This window comes from Hemiscyllium ocellatum, chromosome 34 (assembly GCF_020745735.1).
Source record: "Hemiscyllium ocellatum isolate sHemOce1 chromosome 34, sHemOce1.pat.X.cur, whole genome shotgun sequence".
NCBI classification, from domain to species: domain Eukaryota; kingdom Metazoa; phylum Chordata; class Chondrichthyes; order Orectolobiformes; family Hemiscylliidae; genus Hemiscyllium; species Hemiscyllium ocellatum.
Window position 1 is genome coordinate 36,809,419 of NC_083434.1, and position 23,284 is coordinate 36,832,702.

Here is a 23,284-nt window from a genome sequence, read left to right on the forward strand (position 1 = left end):
AACTTGTCAATGAATCTTCCCTTTTGTTGTCTGCCTTCTGGATGGGAGTTTCTAGATGATCAACTGTGAATGGTGGAGCAGGCTCGAAGGGCCGAATGGCCTACCTCAGCGGTTTCTATGTTTTGACAGTGACCAAGACTGTACATGCCCTCTCGAGTCTGTGTAAAAGATCCCAGGACACAAAGAAGTCCAGGGGCATTCTGTCCAGTGTCCTGACAAATATTTACCCCTCAAAATAAATCACAAAATGAAACCCAGTTATCTGGCCATGGCCACATTTCCACTGGTAGGGACTTGTGGCTGCTACATTGCTAATGTTACTGGAGCAATCATCCTTGAAAATGTATCTGCTTAGCTGTAAAGTGCTTTGAGATAGTGGCATAAAAGGCCAGATACAATTGCAGGACTTTATTTTAAAGAGGACCCTTTTTGCTTATAGGGCTATTCTGTTTTATTTGTGTTCTTAAAATAGTTTACATGGCTAAGCCAGCCTTTATTACACTTCCCCAGTTGCTCAGAGGGCAATTAAGAGTCGACCACATTGCTGTGGGCCTGGAGTCACGTGGAAGTTAGGCTCGGTAAGGATGGGCAGGAGGCTGGAAGAACACAGCAAGCCAGGCAGCATCAGGAGATGCAGAAGTCGACGTTTTGGGTGTAACCCTTCTTCAACACCCGAAACATTGACTTCACCACCTTCTGATGCTCCCTGGCTTGCTGTGTTCTTCCAGCCTCCTGTCTGTCTACCTTGGATTCAGCACCTGCAGTGTTTTTTGTCTCAGACCAGGTAAAGATGGCAGTTTCCTTCCCTAAAGGGCATCAGTGAACCAGATAAATTTTATGACAATCAATGATACTGCAAGGTTTGTGAAGGTTTGTAGCTCAGGTTGAGGTTTAGGGTGTAGGTTTGCTCACTGAGCTGTAGGTTTGATATCCAGACGTTTCATTACCTGGCTAGGAATTCTCTGATATGTCTTTGCTTAGCCTGTCCCAGGATAGATGTGTTGTCCCAGTCGAATTGGTATTTTCTTTTTCATCCATGTGTAGGGCTACGAGGAAGAGAGGGTCACTCTCTCCCTCGAAGCCCTACACACAGATGAAAAAAAACACCAATTTGATTGGGACAACAAAGCAAAGACATGCCAGAGAATTCCTAGAGGCACTTCAACCCCAACGCCATAAACAAACACATTGATCTAGATACCATCTATCAACCCCTCAGAAAATGAACAGGAAATGACATCACCACAAACTGCAGGAACCCCATCCAGGACCAACATATAAATAGAAAGCAGGAGACAACAGCTTCGCTTCACTTGGAGGTCACCACTGATGATGTTACCTAGCCAGGTACTGAAACGTCTAGATATTAAACCTACAGCTCAGTGAGCAAACCTACACCCTAAATCAATGATACTCCTTATTAGGGTATTAATTCCACTTTCTTAAAACTTTGGAAGCCAATTCCACCATCTGCTGTGGTGGGAATTAAAACCAGGGTCCCCAGAACATTACCTGGGTCTCTGGGTTAATAATGCCACTCGGCCATTCCATTCCCGAGAATGCCGCTATTATGTTGTTAGTTTTATTTCTACAGTCAGTGATTGCATTATTACATTATGCTTAACAGTAGTTTGGCAACTGGGAGTAAACGCACTTTTGTTTTGTACGTGCTGGCACATTCGTCCCATCACTCAAAGGTGTCAGTGTCTGAGTGGACAAGCAGAGTAGATTACAGCAGCTAGTCTGCCATCTGACTCCAGTCCACAGGCTTCCCAGGGGACAGACAACCACTGATAGAGACTGGTTGTCAGATCTCACATTGGTGATTAGGAAAGCAAGGACTGGAATACTTGAAGGAGGCCAAAGCGACTCCAAGAAAACACTATTTCCAAATGCCCTCCAGTCCAGTGAGACTACAGCGAAACTAAAATAAAATGACACTGTGCCACTTTATGAGGAGCTCTGTTGTCTTGATGCATAAAACTCAAAAAGGCAAATAACTTCTGGTTATTAATGATTTGGAGGAGCTGGTGTTGGACTCGGGTGGATAAAGTTAAAAATCATACAATCCCAGGTTACAGTCCAACAGGTTTATTTGGAAGCACTAGCTTCAACAACTACCTGATGAAGGAGCAGCGCTCCGAAAGCTAGTGCTTCCAAATAAACCTGTTGGATTATAACCTGGTGGTGTGTGATTTTTAACTCTGGTTAATAATGAAAGCGATCCAAATCTCTGCTGCTTGCGCGTGTGTTTAAACTCTCAGTTATCAGCCCTGTGTCCTTTTTTGCATTCATTCATGGGATTTGGGTGTCCCTGACTCGGCCAGCATTTATAACCCACTCCTAATTGCCTACAGAGAAGTTAAAAGTCAACAACATTGCTTTGGATCTGGAGTTCTACGTAGGCCAGACTGAATAAGGATGGCAGATTTCCTTCTCTCAAGGGCAAGATGTGAACCAGATGGCTTTCTAATGATAATCAATAGCCATTACATTGGCTTTTCCTTTCCAGATTTATATTGAATTCCTGTTTCACAATCTACTATGATGAGATTTCAACCATGTTCATAGAACATTATGCTGGTGTTCAGGTTTACTAGTCCACACACATTACCATTAGGGTACTGTCTCCCTATTCTCATATGCTGGCTCCCGGGCAAGTGTTTTGCTTTTAAAATTCTCAAACTTATTTTCAAATTGCTTCCTGGCCTTGCTTCTCCCTACCTTAACATCTCCTCCCCTCGCCTCCCATAACTGTACAGGATACCTGTGCTCCTCCAATCCTGTGAGTGTGATAAAGTCAGAGTTATACAGCACGGAAACAGACCCTATGGTCCAACTTATCCATGCCTACCAGGTTTCCTAAACTGAATTACTCCCACTTGCCTGTGTTTGACTCATATCCCTCTAAACCCTTTCTATTCAGATACCCAACAGATGCCTTTTAAATGTTGTAATTGTACCAGCCTCCACCACTTCCTCTGGCAGCTCATTCCATACACGTACCACCCTCTGTCTGAAGAGGTTGCCCCTTAGGTCCCTTTTGTATCTTTCCCCTCTCATCCTAAACCTATGCCCTCTAGTTTGGACTCCTCCACCCCCAGGGAAAAGACCTTGTCTATTTACCCTATCCATGCCCCTCATGATTTTATAAACCTCTATAAGCTCACCCCTCAGCCTCTGATGCTCCAGGGAAAACAGCCCCAGCCTATTCAGCCACTCCCTATAGCTCAAACCCTCCAGCCCTGGCAACATCCCTGTAAATCTTTTCTGAATCCTTTCAGGTTTGCCAACATCTTTCCTGTTAAAGCTTTCTAGAAAATTTTGGATGATCATTTGAATAAAAATAATGTGTAAGGGTATGGGGAAACAGCAGGAAATTGTCACCAGGGGATGATGCTCATTTAATGAACAGTGCAAGCCCGATAGATTGAATGGCCTCCTGTACTGAGCATTGTGATTTGTTCTAGTTATATATGGTATAACTAAATTAAAACTGTAAGAGTCTCTGTGGAGTAGGCCATGTGACTATTGTGGAACTAACCTGAATTTTGCAGACGTCAGCAATAATGTGGCAGAGGCAAAATCTAGTCGATTAGCTGAGACATGCATTTGCAGCTTAAAGGGTTGCAGCACTGTCTACAGTGTATTGCAACGGGTTTGAACAACGTAAATGTGGGGAGTGAGCACATAGGTCATCGCTTTCCAAATTTCTTCCCATTGCGACCCAATTTCAAGGCTTGTAAATTCAGTGTAACCCTTCAGTGAGAACAGAGGGTTCAGCTACTGATGCTTCTGAACTACGCTTAGCATGTGATCCAATGTAAGGACAAACCCGTCCTTGGGGGAGCCCTGGAATGGATTGGTGCTCTCCTCCAATGTAAATAGTGGTTGTAGCCAACGTAACTACATCCTTTTATGATTTCAGGAAGTGATCTATTATCTTAGATTCTGGGAAGGAACACTCAGGGATTTCGTGGAAGTTAACAGTGTGGAAATCTTATATAGCTCCAAAAACCTTGGCACCAGGTCTCGAAACAAGAGCCCAGCTCTGCATCAACACCACATGGGGCTTTGTCTAACAGTAGTGGGTGTAACTAACAAAAGTGCAAAGGATTATATTTCACTCACTCCCTTCATTTAGAATCGGGCTGGTAAACATTTAACAAGCATTAGTTGCAAATTTTGGTATCCCTCAACTGATTTCAGTGAGGTTTTGAAAATTAAGGACCTGGGAGTTGACGGGTAGGATAGCACATCGACTCTGTTGGAGTGGGAAGAACATGTAAAATCTGATGCAAGACGTGACTAGCAGATATGATATAGAACACAGATTTGAGCCCCCTGTATAAATCTCAGCGGCAAAGGAATTTAACTCAATCTTATTAATTGTTTGGTGTGGAAACAGTTTGAGTTTCTGAGGTATCTGTGCAATTGACCCCATGGAAGTGGGGGAAGGGGCAGCATCTCGGGTCAGGATATGGTCAGTGTGACATTGTAGACACAAGGGAAAGATATCCTTTGCTACTGAGGAAAATCATTCACATTTTTTATTTGAATCCTGTTATGATTTAGGTCAAGCCACAACAATGTTGGCTGTAGGGGATGGTCTCTTCGAAATTCCTCAGTGTTTGAGGAAAACTGTCTCGACTGGGAGTGCTTTATAAAAGCCAATCATGTTTCAGTCACTCGAGGCACACTGCAGTTGACTGGCTCTCTCTCATGTGTTTATTTCTTTATGGGTAAAGCTGAGGCCTTGACTTTCCTCAGTCCTTTGGAGACATGTTGGTGTCAGGAGGACAGGCTCCATGGTGGGGGAAGGAGTTGAAAGTGATGCCCAACATCATGCTATTCACAGAGGCAATGAGTGGCCCAATTACAGAATCACAGATGTATTTATCGAGTTCAACTCTATGATCTTGTGTCGATCTCGCGCCTTTTTCTGTCTCCCAGCAGATCATTACTATCCAACCAATGCCCTCTTGTGCCTCCATCACATTTCCAGGCAGTGTATTGCGTACCCTAACTATTCACTCCATGAGAAAGGTTTATCTTATGCCAACCTTGCTTGGCTTGTACATCACATTAAGTCAGTGCCTTCTGTTCTTGTTTCTTTAAGGGTCACCTGCTGAAGACATTTTGCCATGGGCACAGGTCACCAGGTAAACCTCAGGCAACCTCCCGATTGGTTCCCTTAATAGCTGCTCCATGATTCACGCAAGGAGCCCTGACACCAATGAAAATGACTCCTGTCCTCCCAATCAACCCAACTAAGGCACCAATTTCAGAATATAGCCTTAACCAGCTTCCCCACCTGCCCCTTCCCAAAACCCAGCCCGATGTTCAAGGGTGTCTTGACATTGAGGTCTTCTCTCCTTTCTGATGCAGCTTCACAGGGTGGCCACAACCAGGGGTGGCGCTGCTGAGCACCAAGCCCTCTGGCTAAAAATGGCTTCCTGATGAAGGGCTTATGCCCGAAACGTCGAATTTCCTGTTCCTTGGATGCTGCCTGACCTGCTGCGCTTTTCCAGCAACACATTTTCAGTAAAAATGGCTTCTGTTCACTGACTGGTGCCAGGAAAATGTCACCATAGGTTCCTGCTGGAATGGAAACTTCTTCTCCCATCTCCAGTCTCTGCAGCAGGAATTTACCTTGGCTGAAAACAAAATTCTGCCTGAGGTGTCAGATAAATGTAGTGACTGCTCCCTGACTTGACAACTTCTGTTGGGGACAAATCTGAGCCCAAGTAAAGTCAGCATAGCAACACCATAGGGCTGCCCTCTCGTTAGAGTGAGAGGGCTGGTGGTGGTTTAACCTGGGGGTCACCACACCTCAGGGGAGGGTAGGAGTTTGAGAAGGAGAAACCTTCATGGTACCCTCAGCAGATGCAGGAATTAAACACGTGCTGTTGGTGTTATTCTGTATCAAAAATCAGCCATCCTGCTAACTAGTCAGATTGTTTAGATTAGATTACTTACAGTGTGGAAACAGGCCCTTCGGCCCAACAAGTCCACACCGACCCGCCGAAGCACAACCCACCCATACCCCTACATTTACCCCTTACCTAACACTACGGACAATTTATCCTGGCCAATTCACCTGACCCGCACATCTTTGGACTGTGGGAGGAAACCGGCGCACCCGGAGGAAACCCACGCAGACACGGGGAGAACATGCAAACTCCACACAGTCAGTCGCCTGAGTCGGGTCTCAGACACTGTGAGACAGCAGTGCTAACCACTGTGCCACCGTGCCGTCCACTAATGTGTTCAATATGTTTAATATGTTCAGGGTTTGGGGCTGAGTGTGCCAGAGATCCATAATTCTCAAATTTCTCTCGTGCAAACCTCGTTAAATTTCTGATGATGGAAAGTCTATAAACAGACAATGTACGGAGGTCAATGAGATTTGCAACAAAATTCTTAGGTGTGGGTCGATTTTACTAAAGACGCCTCAGACATGATTTCATCCTTAGGCATAGGACAATAACTGCAGATAATAGCTTGGTGTACAACCTGGTGGAAAAGACACACAGCTTGTGAGTCACAATATTATTTATAGCATCAGCATTGGACAGGAACCCACTGTATCCCACATTAAATATAAATATTTATTGAAAAGTTAATGCAGTCATTAATTCAACTTGACCTTCAGTTTGAGGGAAGGCCATCTTATTTTGAAAAGTTTGCTAAGTATGATGAATTCTCTTTTCACGTCCTGTCAGATCTTGCTTTGTGATGATGTCTGATTGCTGTAGGAGTGGTCACAGCATCTTCTGTCAGTGTCAAAGATGCTGCAATACTCTGTGGCAACTTGCAAGAACATTGTCTTCTGCAGGGGAGTGTGAGATGGGGGTAGGTTTAGCTGTCAGTCACCGATGTTTCCTTGTGAGAACTCATTGGCATAAACACCAAATAAAGGTCGTGAATACAATTTACAAACATTGCCATCGTATGTTTTTGTCTGGTAGGCAGAGAAACAGGGTGAGTCATGCCCATTGTAATTCATGTTGGTGCATACCTTTTTCTGTTTCTTCTGATGGAATGAGATTGAAAGAGTTAATCGGGTCATTCCTGATAGGAGGAATGGGCATTAACTCGGTTGGAGAAAGTAATCACGTGGATCATCTGCAGAAGATCCATTAGCCTGAAGGGTTCACACCCTTGGCTCCCTAACCAATCTAATCTAAAAACCCTGTCCCCTCAGCCACCGGGCTTCCCCCTCACGCACTGGGCTCCTCACTCCCCCCTCACCCACCAGACTCCTCACTCCCCCCTCACCCACCAGACTCCTCACTCCCCTATCACCCACCAGACTCCTCACACCCTATCACTCCCCTATCACCCCCCTCACCCACCAGGCTCCCCCCTCACCCACCAGACTCCTCACTCCCCTGTCACCCACCAGGCTCCTCACTCCCCTATCATCCACTGGGCTCCCCCCTCCCCCACAGTGCTCCTCACTCCCCCCTCACCCACCGGGCTCCTCACTCTCCCCTCACCCCTCATCCACCGGGCTCCTCACTCTCCCCTCACCCCTCACCCACCGGGTTACCCCCGTCAACCACTGGGCTCCTCACTCCCCCCTCACCCCTCACCCACTGGGCTACCCCCTCACCCACCGGGCTCCTCACTCCACCCTCACCGACCGGGCTCCTCACTCCACCCTCACTCACCGAACTCCTCACTCCCCCCCTCACCCACCGAACTCCTCACTCCCCCCCTCACCCACTGGGCTTCTCATTCGCCCCTTACCCACCGGGCTCCTCACTTCACCCTCACCCACCGGGCTCCCCGCTCACCCACCGGGCTCCTCACTCTCCCCCTCACCCCATACCCACTGGGCTACCTCTCTCACCCACCGGGCTCCTCACTCTCCGAGCTCCTCACTCTGCCCCTCACCCACTGGGCTCCTCACTCACCCCTCACTCACCGAGCTCCCTCCTCACTCCTCACCCACCGGGCTCCTCACTCCCCCCGACCCACTGGGCTCCTCACTTCCCCCCCTCACCCATTGGGCTCCTCTCTCACCCCTCACCCACCGTCTCCCCCCTCACCCATCACCCACTGGGCTCCTCACTCCCCCCTCACCCACCGGGCTCCTTACTCCCTCTTCACTCACCGGTCTGCTCACTCTCACCTCACCCACCGGGCTCCCCCCTCACCCACTGGGCTCACCCCTCACACCTCACCCACCGGGTCCCCCCTCAGCCACCGGGCTCCTCACTCCCCCCTCACCCCCCTCACCCACGAGGCTCCCCCTCACCCACCGCGCTCCCTACTCCACACCCCCATTCATCCGGCTCCCTATACCCTTCACCCACCTGGCTCCCTATACCCATCACCTCCCGGCTCCCTATGTTCCCTCACTTTGCTGGCTCCTGTACCCCTCACTCACCTGGCCCTATGTTCCCTCACCCTCGTGTACCCCTCACCCACCTGTCCCTATGTTCTCTCACCCACCTGGCTCCTACACCTCTCAACCTCCTGGCCCTATATTCCCTCACCCACTTGGCTCCCTATATCTCTCACCCACCTGGTCCTATGTTCCTTCACCCACCTGGCCCTATGTCCCCTCACCCACTTAGCTCTATATCCCCTCACCCACCTGCCTCCCTATATCTCTCACCCACCTGGCCCTATCTTCCCTCACCCACCCGGCCCTATATCCCTTCACCTACCTGGCTCCCTATACCTCTCACCCACCTGGCTCCCTATACCTCTCACCCACCTTGTCCCATACCCCCTCACCTACCTTGCTCCCCTCCCCCACCCACCTGGATCCTTAATTCACTGTCCTTCAGACTTCCTTTCTCTCAGTTGTGATGAGGGCTAATAGTTCTGTTGCATTTAAATAAAGGTCAGTATGTTAAATATATTAAGGCATGGTCATCTAAAAAATCGCAAAACAAGAGCTGGAGATTGGGAGTAGATTGGATGGCAGATACAGTCAGGATGGACTGAATGGCCTCTTTCCATGGGGTAAATTCCTGTAGCTGCAGAAACACAGCACAGCATTTTCCCTCACTCAGCCACAAGCTCCCATCTGCTAAATCTCAGTCAGTTTCATTAATATTCTGTGAGAGATATATCTTCACAAACCAAGCCTCCAAGGATTGAAAATAGTAACATTCCTCTCCTAAATACTTCCCCCCAGGATGTCTGGAGTTATACGCATCATTATAAGCAACTGGGGACTTGTGGGGAAAGAATTCCACTTCACAGATGACCTTTTCACAGAGTCTGTAAGCTCAGTCCATTCTCCCATCTGAGAGATTTCCAGACAGATACTGACCGCACTGTTTAAAAAATATAGCTTACTCTTTCATTTTCATGTCTTGCTATAATTTCTATTCATGATTCTAGCTCAAAGGATTTTGGGAAGGAACAGAATCATAGAATCATACAGTACAGAAGAGGCCCTTCGACCCATCAAGTCTGTACTGCCAAAGTTACACTAGCCCTATTCTCCAACTCAGAGCTTTTTGCTTCAGAAACTTATATCAGTGTTGGAGATAATTCGTTACTGTGAAGGTCACTTCATAATCTGACCTGCCCCATAGCCATGGAGTCATAGTGTCATACAGCACGGAAACAAGCCCTAAGGCCTAACTAAGCTGTGCTGGCCAGGTTCCTTAAACTGAACTGCTCCCACTTGCCTGGATTTGGTCCATATCCCTCTAAACCTGTCCAATCCTATTTTTGTCCCAAAGTGGAGACAATTCCCATTAAGTTCTGCGACCTCTCTCCATTTATACAGTATCCTGCTATGTTAATTTTAGTACCAAAGTGGTGACATCAACATATTCCCACATTATATTCCATCCGCTGACCTTTCGACAACTAAATTAGCCCACCCATACCCTTTTGCAGACTCTCTGTCTCCTCTTGACAGCATACCTGCTTACATTCCTTGCTGTCCTTGGTAAATTTAGCAACTGTATATTCAGTTCTTTCACCCTAATTATGGAGGGGAATTGTAAACAGAGGAGGCCCAGCACTGATCCCTTCAACACACGAATAGTTACAGCTTACCAACTGGAAAACCCTGCTCTCTGTTTGCCAAAAACCTTCCATCCATGCTCAAATATTAGATCCTTCTCTGGTGTAGTAAGCTTTGACATTGTTGTGATTGTGGAGAAAGTGAGGACTGCAGATGCTGGAGATCAGAGCTGAAAATGTGTTGCTGGAAAAGCGCAGCAGGTCAGGCAGCATCCAAGGAACAGGAGATTCGATGTTTCGGGCCTAAGCCCTTCTTCAGAAAATTCCTGAAGAAGGGCTTATGCCCGAAATGTCGAATCTCCTGTGCATTGTTGTGATTGTGGCAGGAGGAAATTGCTGAAGATTAAGCCCTTTATTCAATCAGGTAAAAACAATGACTGCAGATGCTGGAAACCAGATTCTGGATCAGTGGTGCTGGAAGAGCACAGCAGTTCAGGCAGCATCCAAGGAGCAGTGAAATCGACGTTTCGGGCAAAAGCCCAATGAAGGGCTGATGAAGGGCTTTTGCCCGAATCGTTGATTTCACTGCTCCTTGGATGCTGCCTGAACTGCTGTGCTCTTCCAGCACCACTGATCCAGAACCTTTATTCTACCAGTCCCATGATTAGTATAAGTGTGTTGATCCAGTTCCCACAATGGCCAATTGCTTCCCTTCTGTACGATGATGCGGAGTAAAAGAAATGGTCTTGAAACTTTGTTAATTAAATCAAAATGAGCCAATTGTTATAAACCATTCTCATTAAAGCAAATTGAAAAACGGACAACAGGTAAACTGTGATCTAGGATTACACTTACACCTCCTTAATCCACCACACAGACCCTTTTTTTATTTACTCATTAAATTCACAGGATGAAGGTGTTGCTGGCTAAGCCAGCATTTATTTCCTATCCCTAATTGCCCAGAGGGCAGTTAAAACTCAACCACATCGCTGTGTGGGTCTGGAGTCACATGTAGGCCAGACCAGGTAAGGATGGTAGTTTCCTTTCCTCAAGGACATTAGTGAACCAGATGGGTCCCCACCCCCACAGCGATCAACTTACTGTCATCATTAGACACTTAATTCCAGATGTTTTATTGAATTCAGGTTCCACCATCCACCATGGCAGCATTTGAATCTGGATTTCCGGCACATTATCTTAACCTTTGGATTAACAGTCCAGTGATAATAGTACTAGGCCATCACTCCCCATTGTCACATGCTTACACAACAAAAAATGACAATTCCTTGCGGATACTTTCTTTTTAAAAAAAGGAAAAGGAAACGAGGAATGTGCTAGAAACTTAGAGCAGGAGTTGGCCATTCGGCCCTTCAAGCCCGCTCCATCTTTCACTACGATCGTGGGTAATCCTCTATCTCAATGCCATGTTCCTGCTTTCTCTCCAAACCCCTTGATGCTTTAAATATATAAAAATATATCTATCTGTTCCTTGAGTACACACAATGATTCAGCATCCACAGCCCTCTGTGGTAGTGAATTCTCACAGGTTAACCACCTCTGAGTGCTACCTCATCTCAGTCTGAAATGGCCTACTCTGTATCCTGAGACCATGATCCCTGGCTCTAGTCTCTCTGACCAGGGAAAACATCCTCCCTGCATTAAGACCGTCCAACATGTTAGAATTTCCATGAGATCCTCTCTCACCCTTCTAAACACTGTTGAATACAGGCTTAATCTGTCTTTATTGGACAGTGTTGCTGACCATAATAGCAATCAAAAAGTTTCAAAACATCCCAGGGGTTCTTAATGTGTTGGCAAATGAATTTAGCAGAATATGCCCATTAGAGCTACAAAAAAAAAGGGGTATGATTTAGAATGCCCCCAAAATTCTGCACTTGAGGAGTGAATGTAAAAACAATATGTTCTGTATTTTTAAGGTGAGATTCAGAGGTCCACGTTAGATATGGGCAGCTCCATCCTCCAAAACAATGGGAGAGGAGCAGAAATCCGACAGTGATAGTCACCTCTGGGAAGACTCGGCCTATATTTTGGAGCCTCTTCCATGTCCTTGTCTGGAACTAAAATCATGCCTTCCAGCCAATAGCGCCAACCTATCGTTTTCAGAAGCAGCTCCCATTCGACTGAGTGAGGGGCTGGTGCCTCCTGGTGACTCCATGCCAGTGCCCACACTTCCAGTTAACCCATTACCTGATTGCCCTGAAGGCTCTGGCAGGCAGGTAGGCACTGAGAGTGCTGTGTTCCGCTCCAACGCAGGCAGACTGGTTCGTGCTGTAGTGTGTGGCTTTCTCCTCCCACAGATGCCCGGAGTGGGCGGCTGAAAGCAGCTGTCTGCCAGAAGGCGTTTATTTATACTGATTTAACGAGACAGCCAACATTGGAACAATCTGTGGCTTTAATAAGCAAGTAAAATCATTCACGCTCATTAAAACAGCCATGAAGACAGAGAACGGAAATGTCCCCAGTTATTGTCACTCTGAATTGTCCCTTTGTTCTGTTTGCCAGTTCTGCCCAACTCCATTGGTCAGTCGACATCCAATTCTGAGAACCATTGTCCATCCCATCCTTTTGTCACACTGTTTTCCCTGTTACCCATGCTGCCTTTCAGCTCTGACAATATATTTAGCCCAGGAACAGGCCATTCAGCCCCACAGGTCCATGTTAACATTCATCCTGCAGGTGAACAGCCCTTCACCTCACCTTGTCAGTCTATCCTTTTATTCCCCTCATGTGTTTATGTAGCTCCTCCTCAAGTGCATCAGTGGGTGAGAGAAAGTTAGAGGGAGGTGGAGAGAGGTTCTCAAACCCACAGAGGGCTTTAACAAAGTAAACAGAGAGATCTTTTTGCAAGTGGATCAGAAAGCCAGAACACCAATTTTAAGACAACTGGCTAAAACAAAGGAACTAGGGGCACTGTGAGGAGATAAGGTATCCTGGAATGCACCGTTTGAAACTGTGGTGAAAGCAGATTCAATAAAAACTCTCACAAAAGGAGTTGGGTAAATCGCTGAACAGAAACGTTGACAGGTCTGTGAGAGAGGAGCGGGGATTAGGACTGATTGAGGTACTTTCTATGACAGTGGTTCCAACATTGTAACCACTCCCTGCTTTATTGTGTTCACACATATTTATGCTGATCAGAAACAATACTGTTGATCCGAAAGCTTAAGTGACAACAATAACTCTACATTTACATAGCACCTTTAGTGTAGTAGAGCATCTCAATATACTTCACAGGAAGGTAATTCAGTCAGAAATGACACAAAACCACATATTAGGTGAGATTTTGGAAAACTTGGTCAAAGATGTAAGTTTTAAGGAAGAAAGGAAAAGAGGTAGAGAGGTTTAATAAGGGAGGTCCAGAGCTTGGAAATATAGACGCAGCCAACCATGATGGAGTGATTCTAATTGGGAATGCCCAAAATGTCAGAATGAGATGAGCACAGGTATCTCAGAGCGTACTGAAGCTGGAGGAAATGTTAGAGATTGAGGTTGACGGTGGTGGTGGTGGGACCATACAGGAATTCAGAAACAAGAATGAGTATTTTAAAATCAAGATAGTGATTGAGTGGAACCCAGGGCAGATCAATGAGCACAGTGATCATAGGGGAATGAAACCAGCTATGAGTTAAGACAAAGGCAAGAATGTTGGATGACCTCACATTTCCAGAGTGTAGGATGATGGGGTCCAACCAGGACAGTGTTGGTATTGTCAAGTCTAGAGGCACGAATAAGGGTTTCACCAGGAAATGAGCTGAGATGGACTGACATTGGGTGATATTACAAAAATGGAAATAGGTTGAAATCCACTTGAAAGACATTTTATTCTGAACAACAGTCACTGATCTTGAAACGTTAACTGTTCCTCTCTCTCACCACAGATGATGCCAGACCTGCTGAGTTTCTCCAGTGTTCACAGTGTTTGTTTCCAGCATCTGCAGTTTGTTTGAGTTCCTGTCTTTCTGAAGCTGTAAAACATTCTCCTTGAGATGATTCCGTTTAACCTCTTGCAATGGCTTTGTCTGGGTTCGCTCTGACATGCAACATGTTAAAAGTTAACAACTCTACCATTTCCTGTAGTGCATGGTGACCACCAGGCACAGCAAGTCCTATTGTGTGTGAGGTTTACAGTGAAGTCAGTACGTGCTAATCTCAAAGAGAAATCCTGCAGGGCAACCACAGTGTGACCTTGCTACAACGGAGACAGTGGCTTATCCTTGTTTCCACTGGTCAGTGCCTGGTGCATGAATCATTCCTAAGCAGACGAACTTTTTAAATTGGATAAGTTTTTCCACTGTGACTCCACCTCAGTGCCTCAGAGTTTGCACGTCCTCTGAGACAAACTTTAAAGCAAAGATAAGACAAATGTTTTCTTTCCTTTATTCATTCAAGAGATGAGGGCATCGCTGGCCAGGCCAGCATTTATCCCCCATCCCTAATTGCCCAGAGGGCTGTAAGGGTATTGCTATGAGTCTGGAGTCACATGCAGGTCAGACCGGGTAAGGATGGCAGTTTCCTTCCCTAAAGGACATTAGTGAAGCAGATGGACTTTTCCTGATAATCGATTCATGGTCATTTTTAAAATTTAACTTCAAATCCCACCAAATGCCCATGTAGGATTCAAGCCTGGGTCCCCAGGATATTGTCTAGGTCCCCAGATTAACACGCCAGCAATAATTCCACTCGGCCATTGACGCCTGCTGCTGAGCAGAGCAATGAGAATGAAGTTTTTGTCATAGGGAATGTTTAAACTGTAGGGCTGTGTAGTATAAGGAGTCGAGAGTGTAGTGCTGGAAAAGCACAACAGGTCAGGCAGCATCTGAGGAGCAGGAGAAATGACGTTTCGGGAATAAGCCCTTCATCAGGATTCTCCTGCTCCTCGGATGCTGCCTGACCTGCTGTGCTTTTCTAGCACCACACTCTTCGTCCCTGATCTCCAGCATCTGCAGTCCTCACTTTCTCCTATTTTACAATGTTCTGGACTTAATGTTGAGTTCAATACTTTCAGATTCTGAGCCCACTCGCATTCCTTCTCTTTCTTTTAGTTAAACGTGTTACGTTCTCTGTCACCGTGTCCTCTCTCCCCTCCCCTGCTCTTTCCAGTCTGGTGGCTGGACACGTTGTTATTCTGTCATTTTCACATTCCAATCACTTAATCTGAACTATCAACATCCTTTCTCCCGCAGCCCTCCAAGATCCCAACCCCGCCCCAATGGTGCATAAATGCTGTCCCTTCCACATTTCACATCGGCTCCGATGAAGAGTTATCTAGGTTTGAAACATTAGCTTGCTCTCTCTCCATGGATTCTGCCTGACCTGCTGTGATCTCCAGCATTATTTCTCCAGTACAGATCCCAGTATCTACAGTAACTCGCTTCTACTTGGGTTGAACATGTTCTTTGCCTTTTCCAATGTTAGCGATTTAATTGCAAACTGGTGTTAAACTGGTTTTTGGAGCTGGGTGGAGACAAGAAATTAAGATGTTGCAGCAATATTTTCGTGTTGTCTAAAAGAAACACAAAGAAGATACTGTTCATGGCTTCTGTTTACTTGAAGTTTCCTGGTGGGTTTATTTATGGATAATCTGGTCTACGCAGTGGTGTAATCTCGTTCTTGCATGACGTAACTCACAATCCTTCAGGATTAAGTTCAAATGCAAGTGAGGTGAGAATGATTTAAACTGAGGGTATAACCTGGGGCTGTTGCTCAACCCACAGCAAGTGCCACTGTCGGAACAGTATCGTGTAATGTAAGGAGGTTATTATTTTCCCAGGATTATAGGTAAATTCAGAAATTTATTGTCACGGTATAAGACGTCATCTGGAATTGAGAGAACAATGGGTTCCTTTATAATTGGCAGGAAAATAAACAGCAGAGGAGCGATTTTCTGACTGTAAGTCCCCTTTCATGTGGGAAGAGATATGAACCAACCTCAGGGTTCTGCAAACAAATCCTCAGTAAGGTTTGACAGTTTATAGGTCATTTTCTGAATACACACCATTGTAGATGGCCGCACCTCTCCCTACTTAAGCAAGCTTCCCCAATTACAATGCTCCTCCGTTTCCGGCCCTTGCACATGCCCAATTTCATCGCTCCAAAATAAGTGCACCCATTCCTTCAGCTATCTGGGTCATTAGATATGGAATTCTCCTCTCTGTTCCATTCTCTTTCCTCCCTCCTCTCTCTCTCTTTCCTCCCATCTTTAAGACATTCCTTATAACGTGCCACCTTGACCAACCTTTTGGTCCCCGGTCACAATGACATTTCACCCATGTGACTAACTTGATCAGATGATTCTCCTGTGAAACGCTTTGGGATGTTTTACAGATCACTACTTGATGGCAAGTCGTTGTTGATGGGGTGTCTTACTCACTGACAGCTGACAAAAGTTGACTGTAAGTGGCGCAAAGAGGTGGGGGGAGGGGGTGGCTCTCCAGTCCCAGCATGCACTCGGAAAGTACCTCCAATGTGTTCCTACATATGGACCTAGACACATAGAGCTGTACAGCACGACCCAATGCATTCATGCTAGCAAGATATCTGAACCAAATCTAGTCTCATTTGCCAGCACTTGGCTCTGATCCCACTAAGCCCATATACCCATCTAGCCAAAGTTTCAAAACAATGCACAGCTTATAAAACAGTCATTACTGCTCCTGGAGTTCGAGGAAATCACCTCCAACATCCAAAATACCTCAAAAAAGGAGTTGTTCTTACAGCCTCAATTTTTTTCCCGTCCTCCATCTTGGATTAACAATCCTGTCTTGTTAAAGTATGGCCATCCCTTTGCAGAGTCAGGAATGAAACCAATGGGTTGACGTTCCAATACATTTGGGCAAAGCTATGGTAGATTTTCGGGCTGGGCTATACGTTTGGGAGGGTTGTGGGAGCACATGTCAGCACATGTATTGCTGGGCAGACATTAATGCTTTACACCTCCCACCCCACCGCCAATGGTGGATTTAGTGACAGGGAGGGGGAGAGTAGGTGAGGCAGTTAATTGGGCAAGTGGGCAATAGCCAGGGACCCCAATCCTCTCAGGCTCCAACTCCAATTAAATCCATGGCAAGGAGAGGTGTCAGGTGTGGATTTTGAGGGTGTTGGGGGAGTGGTGTGTGGGGACAGTGTTCGCAGGGTTTCAGAGATGAGGAGCACCCAACTAATGCTCTACAAAGTAACTGATGATAATGGAAATTGAACTGTATTCTAGCCACCGAGATTGTAATGTTCAATCTCATTAAATGCATTGCAATTAGTATTTCTGCTTAGCATCTGTGTAGCAATAGTACAGATGTAAGTATAGTAGGAGTGCATTTTGGTAATCATATGTAAACTTGGAAACGTCACCCAATTAGTTCACACTAAGAGCGTAAGAAATAGAAGCTGGAATAGTCCATTCAGCCCCTTAACCCTGCTTGGCTAGTCAATGTCTTCTGCCTAAGCTCCATTTTCTCATTGGCACCACATTGCTGCTCTCTGATAGTGGTCATGTCTACCTGAACCTTCTGCAATGGCCTGGGTGAATTCACTGCCACCAAACCTTCTTGATGCTAACCTAAGACCCGGGTATGAAGTAGAAAAGGATGCTTACACAAAGTCTTTAGCAGAAGGGATGTTTGATCATGATAAAAACATGCTAAGTTTATTATGTATTACTTAATAGCTCGGAGCAAATTACTGCAGATGCTGGAATCTGTACTAAAAACAAAAAAACTCTGAAGATCACAGTGGGTCAGGCAGCATCCATAGAGAGAGAGCAAGCTCACATTTCGAGTCTAGACTCCATGGATGCTTCCTGATCTGCTGTGATCTCCAGCATTTGTTGTTTTCAGTACTTAACAGCTAGTTACATTATATCTGAGTTACAAGCGAGGCTTTTGTAAGACCTCAAACTAGACTTAAGAGAAAGTACACATTACTGTTAACTGTTGACCTTAGACCTGGTAGCAAACTGAACTGGAATGGAAGAAAACTGGATATTTGATCCCAGGAGCAATCCTTTCCATCCTAATAGATGGTGATACCACTTAGCCTTTTAACGTATTAATTATTTTGTACTACAATGTCCCTTAATTCCTAGAGAGATCATGAATGTATCCTTCCCAGTCTTGAATTTGTTCAATGACCTCTGGGCAAGAGAATTTCAAAGATTGACATCCTCCTGACTGAAGTGATATCTCCCTATCTCAGTCTTGAATGATTACCCGAGCCACTGAGTCAGCATCTGCATGTTTCTGACTGCCATAGCCAGGGGGGTCATAACCCCTCAGGTGTCCCCTGTCAAAGCCCATTCACATTCACCCCCCCCTCCCCGTTGCAATGAAATTAGTATGCAAGTTCCTCTCATAGATTTTGGAGTTGTAATTATGCATGTGACATACACACTAGATTTTTAGTCACCTTTATTCTCCTTTTTCTTCTGTTATAGGAGCGGGGAATCCAAACTGTAAAATTGCTGTTGTCATGGGCAGAACGGAAAATAAACATCTTCCCAGGTAAGGAACAAAGAGATTGGCCTTCGGTCTGATGAAGCGTTAAGATTCAGAAGGGTTTATTTTCCCGGAAGAATGGGGGAATGCTGCAAAGCTCCTCCCTTTCCGAATGCTGCCCAGGATGGGCGTGGGCAGGTGATGTTGGGGAGGAAGTGTGCACATCACCAAGGGATCAGGTCTATGAGCTAATCCTGTAACCAGCTCCCAAAAGACAAAGCTGGTATACGCAGGAGGTCACAGAATGGACCCTAATGTTGTCGTCATTGCCTTTGTTTTGGTTTTTCACAGACACGCTTGCTGTAAACATTGGCTGAACCATTGGCTGACATAACACACAGGAGTCCATCCAACCCATTGAACCTGTGCTAGCTGCCTGGTCATTCTGTACTATCTGACCCATTCCTCTGCTCCTTCTCCAAAGCCTTGTGAATGTTTCCTTCCAACGATGAATTCAATTCTCTTTACAATTGATTCTACTTCCCCTACCCTTTCAGACAATGTATTCCACGTGTTGGGTTAAATTAATGTTTCATCAGGCCTCCTGTTATTCTTTTGTCCATCGATCTGCATTAAGCTGGAAACAGTTTCTCCTTATTCGCCCTGCCCGTAATGTTCAAGATTTTGAACACCTCTTGTCTTAAACGTCTGTGCTTTGAAACCCCAGCTTATCCCCGTCTCTCCACATGGTTTCTGTAGTGATTGGAACCAGGTGGATCTCTTCGACTATGAGATTCTTGATTGGGGATGTTAGTCTGGGCCAATCAGGAAAATTCTGGCTGACAGGTATAAACAGGGGATGGAATCCGTGGACCATGTGTATATTGGGTGTGGGTGCTTGCACTGCCTTTTTGATTTTCTCAAAACCTTCTCCTCTGCTTTTGGTTGCACTTCAGTCCCACGCTCCTGATCTTCGGGCACCCGGTGCGGAGGAGGGAGGGCAGGTCTGAAGACCTCCTCGTGGGCCTGCTCCTGGGTCTGGCCAAACTGGCCATAAACAGGTCCAGGCAGCGGGCCGTGGAGGGGGTCGTTAGGGCCGACTGCCTGCCCCTCTTCCGCAGTTACGTTAGGGCCCGGGTGTCCTTGGAGAAGGAGCACGCGGTGTCCACCAACACCCTGGAGTTGTTCAGGGAGAGGTGGGCGCCGCAGGGAGTGGAGTGCATCATTTCCCCCTCCAACTCTATTTTGATTTAGTGCCCTTTGATGTGAAGGGCACTGCTTGTCACTGGCCACTTGGGTGTTTCCTTTTCTTCCTGGTGGTGGAAACTGAATAAAGATTTGTGCACCTAGTGTCTTTCACTGTGTGTCACACCTGCAAGAAAAAAAAGAAAACTATGAACAGGGGATTTGGGACCTCCTCAGATCAGGGACTGACTCTGAGCTGGCTACAGCCAGTGTACTGTGCACATAAAATAAAGAGTGATTTGGTGACGGTATACCTGCCTCTGTGCAGTTATGTCAGTTTCTATCGCTAAGTGGTTCTAGTAAATCTCATCTAACCTCACTCTCTCGAGAAATATAAATTTATTGTATATTCTATTGTCTGGTTTCAGTGTTCTTCCAAGCTGAATAATTGCAGGCATGTCTTTCATCTCCAACATGTGGAAGTTATGCTTAAAGGGTATAAATAACAGGCGATACAAATCTATGTTTTACTGCCTTTTGAAAATATTAATTTCAGCCCGGACAGTCTTGTTTATCTCACACTTGTTTTACAAGGCTAGCCTCAGTCTGTGGGCAGGTGATGACTACTGCCATTTTAAGCCAGTGTTTTATTCCTCTTGTAAAACTGTTTTAGCCCATAAAGGTCTCGAGTGTTAAAATCAGTTGATGCAAGTAAAAAGTTAATAGTTTATGTTTAACATTAGTGTGATACCGCGTTCAACAATATGTACACACACGCTTCTTTGCAAAAGTTGTGTACCAGGCCAGGAGGAAGTGATTAGAATCTAAAATTACTCACTCTGAATGTGAAAATGGGATTTCAAAAATGCATTTTATTTGTTGTAAATGCATATAATCCGTGTTTTTTTTCCCTTGTATATGTTTATTAGATTCTGCATTTGTTTCCTAGGCACAAGCAACACAGCATGATTCTTGTTCCCATGGATACACCAGGGGTAAAGGTCATCAGGCCCCTGACAGTATTTGGATACGATGGTGAGATGCTTTAATTTGGTTTGGCAGCGTCGGTGGTTCCTGTCAGAATTCTCGGCGTCTGCCATGTCATGATGGGATGTCAGAAGCAGCATTTTCACAGAGTCACGGAGGCTTTTCTCCTTGAGTAGACATCAGGCTGCTCCTCCCCAATTCTGTGTGTCACTCTGTGGTTTATTCCCTGCTCAGGATTTCTAATGGAGCCTCTGGACTCCTGGGGCAGGGTGTTTTTCCCCCCTGTGACGGGGTTTCTTGCCCCACCATCCAAGGAGTTTGTGGGACGATGCCAACCTTGCAGCTAATAAACACTCCCCTGAAGGGCTTCAATTGTGCCAAATGGCAGCTGGCTCAGCCACCGCTTGCCTGCCCCATGTAATTGTACCAACAGGTCAGGCAAGAGGGTGGGGTGTTGTCAAGCCCATTGTCAGGGGGAGCAATGGTCATAGAATCTGAACAATGAAGATAAAGATAATTTGGTCCATTGAGTCTCTACCCACCCTCTAAAGAGCATCCCACCCTATCCCCATAACCCCACATCTACTAGAGTTAGCCCGACTAGCTTGCATGCAACAGGGTGATTTACTATGGCCAATCCACCAAACCTGCACATCTTTGGACCGTGGGAGGAAACCAGAGCACCCGGAGGAAACCCACGCAGACACGGAGAGAATGTGCAAACTCCACACAGACAGCCGCCAGACGCTGGAATCAAGCCCGGGTCCCTGGTACTGACCACTGAGCCACTGTGCTGGCCTGTGTATTTCAATCATAGAATGACATACTGTGCGGAAAGATGCTATTCAGCCCATTGAGTCTGCACCGACCCTCCGAAGAGCATTCCAGTCACAACCAGTCCTCCCCCTATCCACCTAGCCTGCACATCCCCGGACATTACGGGGCAATTTTAGCATGGCCATCCCACCCTCACCTGCACGTCTCTGGACCAGCACATCTTAATATTCTGCCTCTGGAGAATAATGTTCTTGACTGGGAATAGGACTTTTGTGCAATTCTATGTTAATGATATAGAAGATGTTATTAGTAATAACATTAGCAAATTTGCTGATGATACTAAGCTGGGTGGCAGGATGAAATGTGATGAGGATGTTAGGAGATTACAGGGTGACCTGGACAAGTTAGCTGAGTGGGCAGATGCATGGCAGATGCAGTTTAATGTGGATAAATGTATGATTATCCACTTTGGTGGCAAGAACAGGAAGGCAGATTACTACCTAAATGGAATCAATTTAGGTAAAGGGGCAGTACAGAGAGATCTGGGTGTTCTTGTACACCAGTCAATGAAGGTAAGCATGCAGGTACAGCAGATAGTGAAGAAGGCTAATAGCATGCTGGCCTTCATAACAAGAGGGATTGAGTATAGAAGCAAAGAGGTTCTTCTGCAGCTGTACAGGGCCCTGGTGAGACCACACCTGGAGTACTGTGTGCAGTTCTGGTCTCCAAATTTGAGGAAAGACATTCTGGCTATTGAGGGAGTGCAGCGTAGGTTCACGAGGTCAATTCCTGGAATGGTGGGATTACCTTACACTGAAAGACTGGAGCGACTGGGCTTGTATACCCTTGAGTTTAAAAGACTGAGAGGGGATATGATTGAGACATATAAGATTATTAAAGTATTGGACACTCTGGAGGCAGGAAACATGTTTCCGCTGATGGGTGAGTGCTGAACCAGAGGACACAGCTTAAAAATACGGGGTAGACCATTTAGAACAGAGATGAGGAGAAACATCTTCACCCAGAGAGTGGTGGCTGTGTGGAATGCTCTGGCCCAGAGGGCAGTGGAGGCCCAGTCTCTGGATTCATTTAAGAAAGAGTTGGATAGAGCTCTCAAAGATTGTGGAATCAAGGGTTATGGAGATAAGGCAGGAACAGGATACTGATTGAGGATAATCAGCCATGATCATATTGAATGGTGATGCAGGCTCAAAGGGCAGAATGGCCTACTCCTGCACCTATTGTCTATTGTCTATTTGACTGTTGGCAGGATGTGGCTGACATTTGCTTGCATGGGTCACAGCTTCCTATCTGAGATGGGATTTCGTAACAATTCTTTTTCTTGCCGCAGTTTACTGGTTTGCCCATATCTTTAATACCATCAGTGTTTCAATTCTGTTGCCATTTTAATTACCGTTGGGGGCCACCATCCTGGTGAACCTCTAGGTTAATCAGTTTTCTTCACCTCAACAATTAGTGCGTTGATTCTTCCCAGTGAGAGACAACATTGCTAGTGTCAGCTATCTGATGATGAGCAGTCTGTTGTCTCTGTGCCAGAGCCTGTTCAGTAATGAACAATGGGGCACAGTTCTCTCCCAGAGCTTGCTTGGAAGGTCTGGCTATATCCCAGAGGTTTTTTTTTAGATTAGATTACTTACAGTGTGGAAACAGGCCCTTCGGCCCAACAAGTCCACACCGACCCGCCGAAGCGCAACCCACCCATACCCCTAAATTTACCTCTTACCTAACACTACGGGCAATTTAGCATGGCCAATTCACCTGACATCTTTGGACTGTGGGAGGAAACCTGAGCACCCGGAGGAAACCCACGCAGACACGAGGAGAACGTGCAAACTCTACACAGTCAGTCGCCTGAGGCAGGAATTGAACCCGGGTCTCTGGCGCTGTGAGGCAGCAGTGCTAACCACTGTGCCACCGTGCCACCC

The 23,284-nt window shown here is 46.1% G+C and overlaps 1 protein-coding gene across 2 annotated transcripts in view; it reads left to right on the forward strand.

Moving 5' to 3' along the window:
* The window catches only part of acad11 (acyl-CoA dehydrogenase family, member 11), a 149,074-nt gene that overhangs the window by 86,188 nt on the left and 39,602 nt on the right, over positions 1-23,284 (forward strand). For both annotated transcript variants that reach the window (XM_060849801.1, XM_060849800.1), the window contains exons 14-15: positions 18,389-18,455; positions 20,524-20,609. In XM_060849801.1, coding sequence (XP_060705784.1) covers positions 18,389-18,455; positions 20,524-20,609 — 153 coding nt within the window. The remainder of the gene's footprint in view (positions 1-18,388; positions 18,456-20,523; positions 20,610-23,284) is intronic.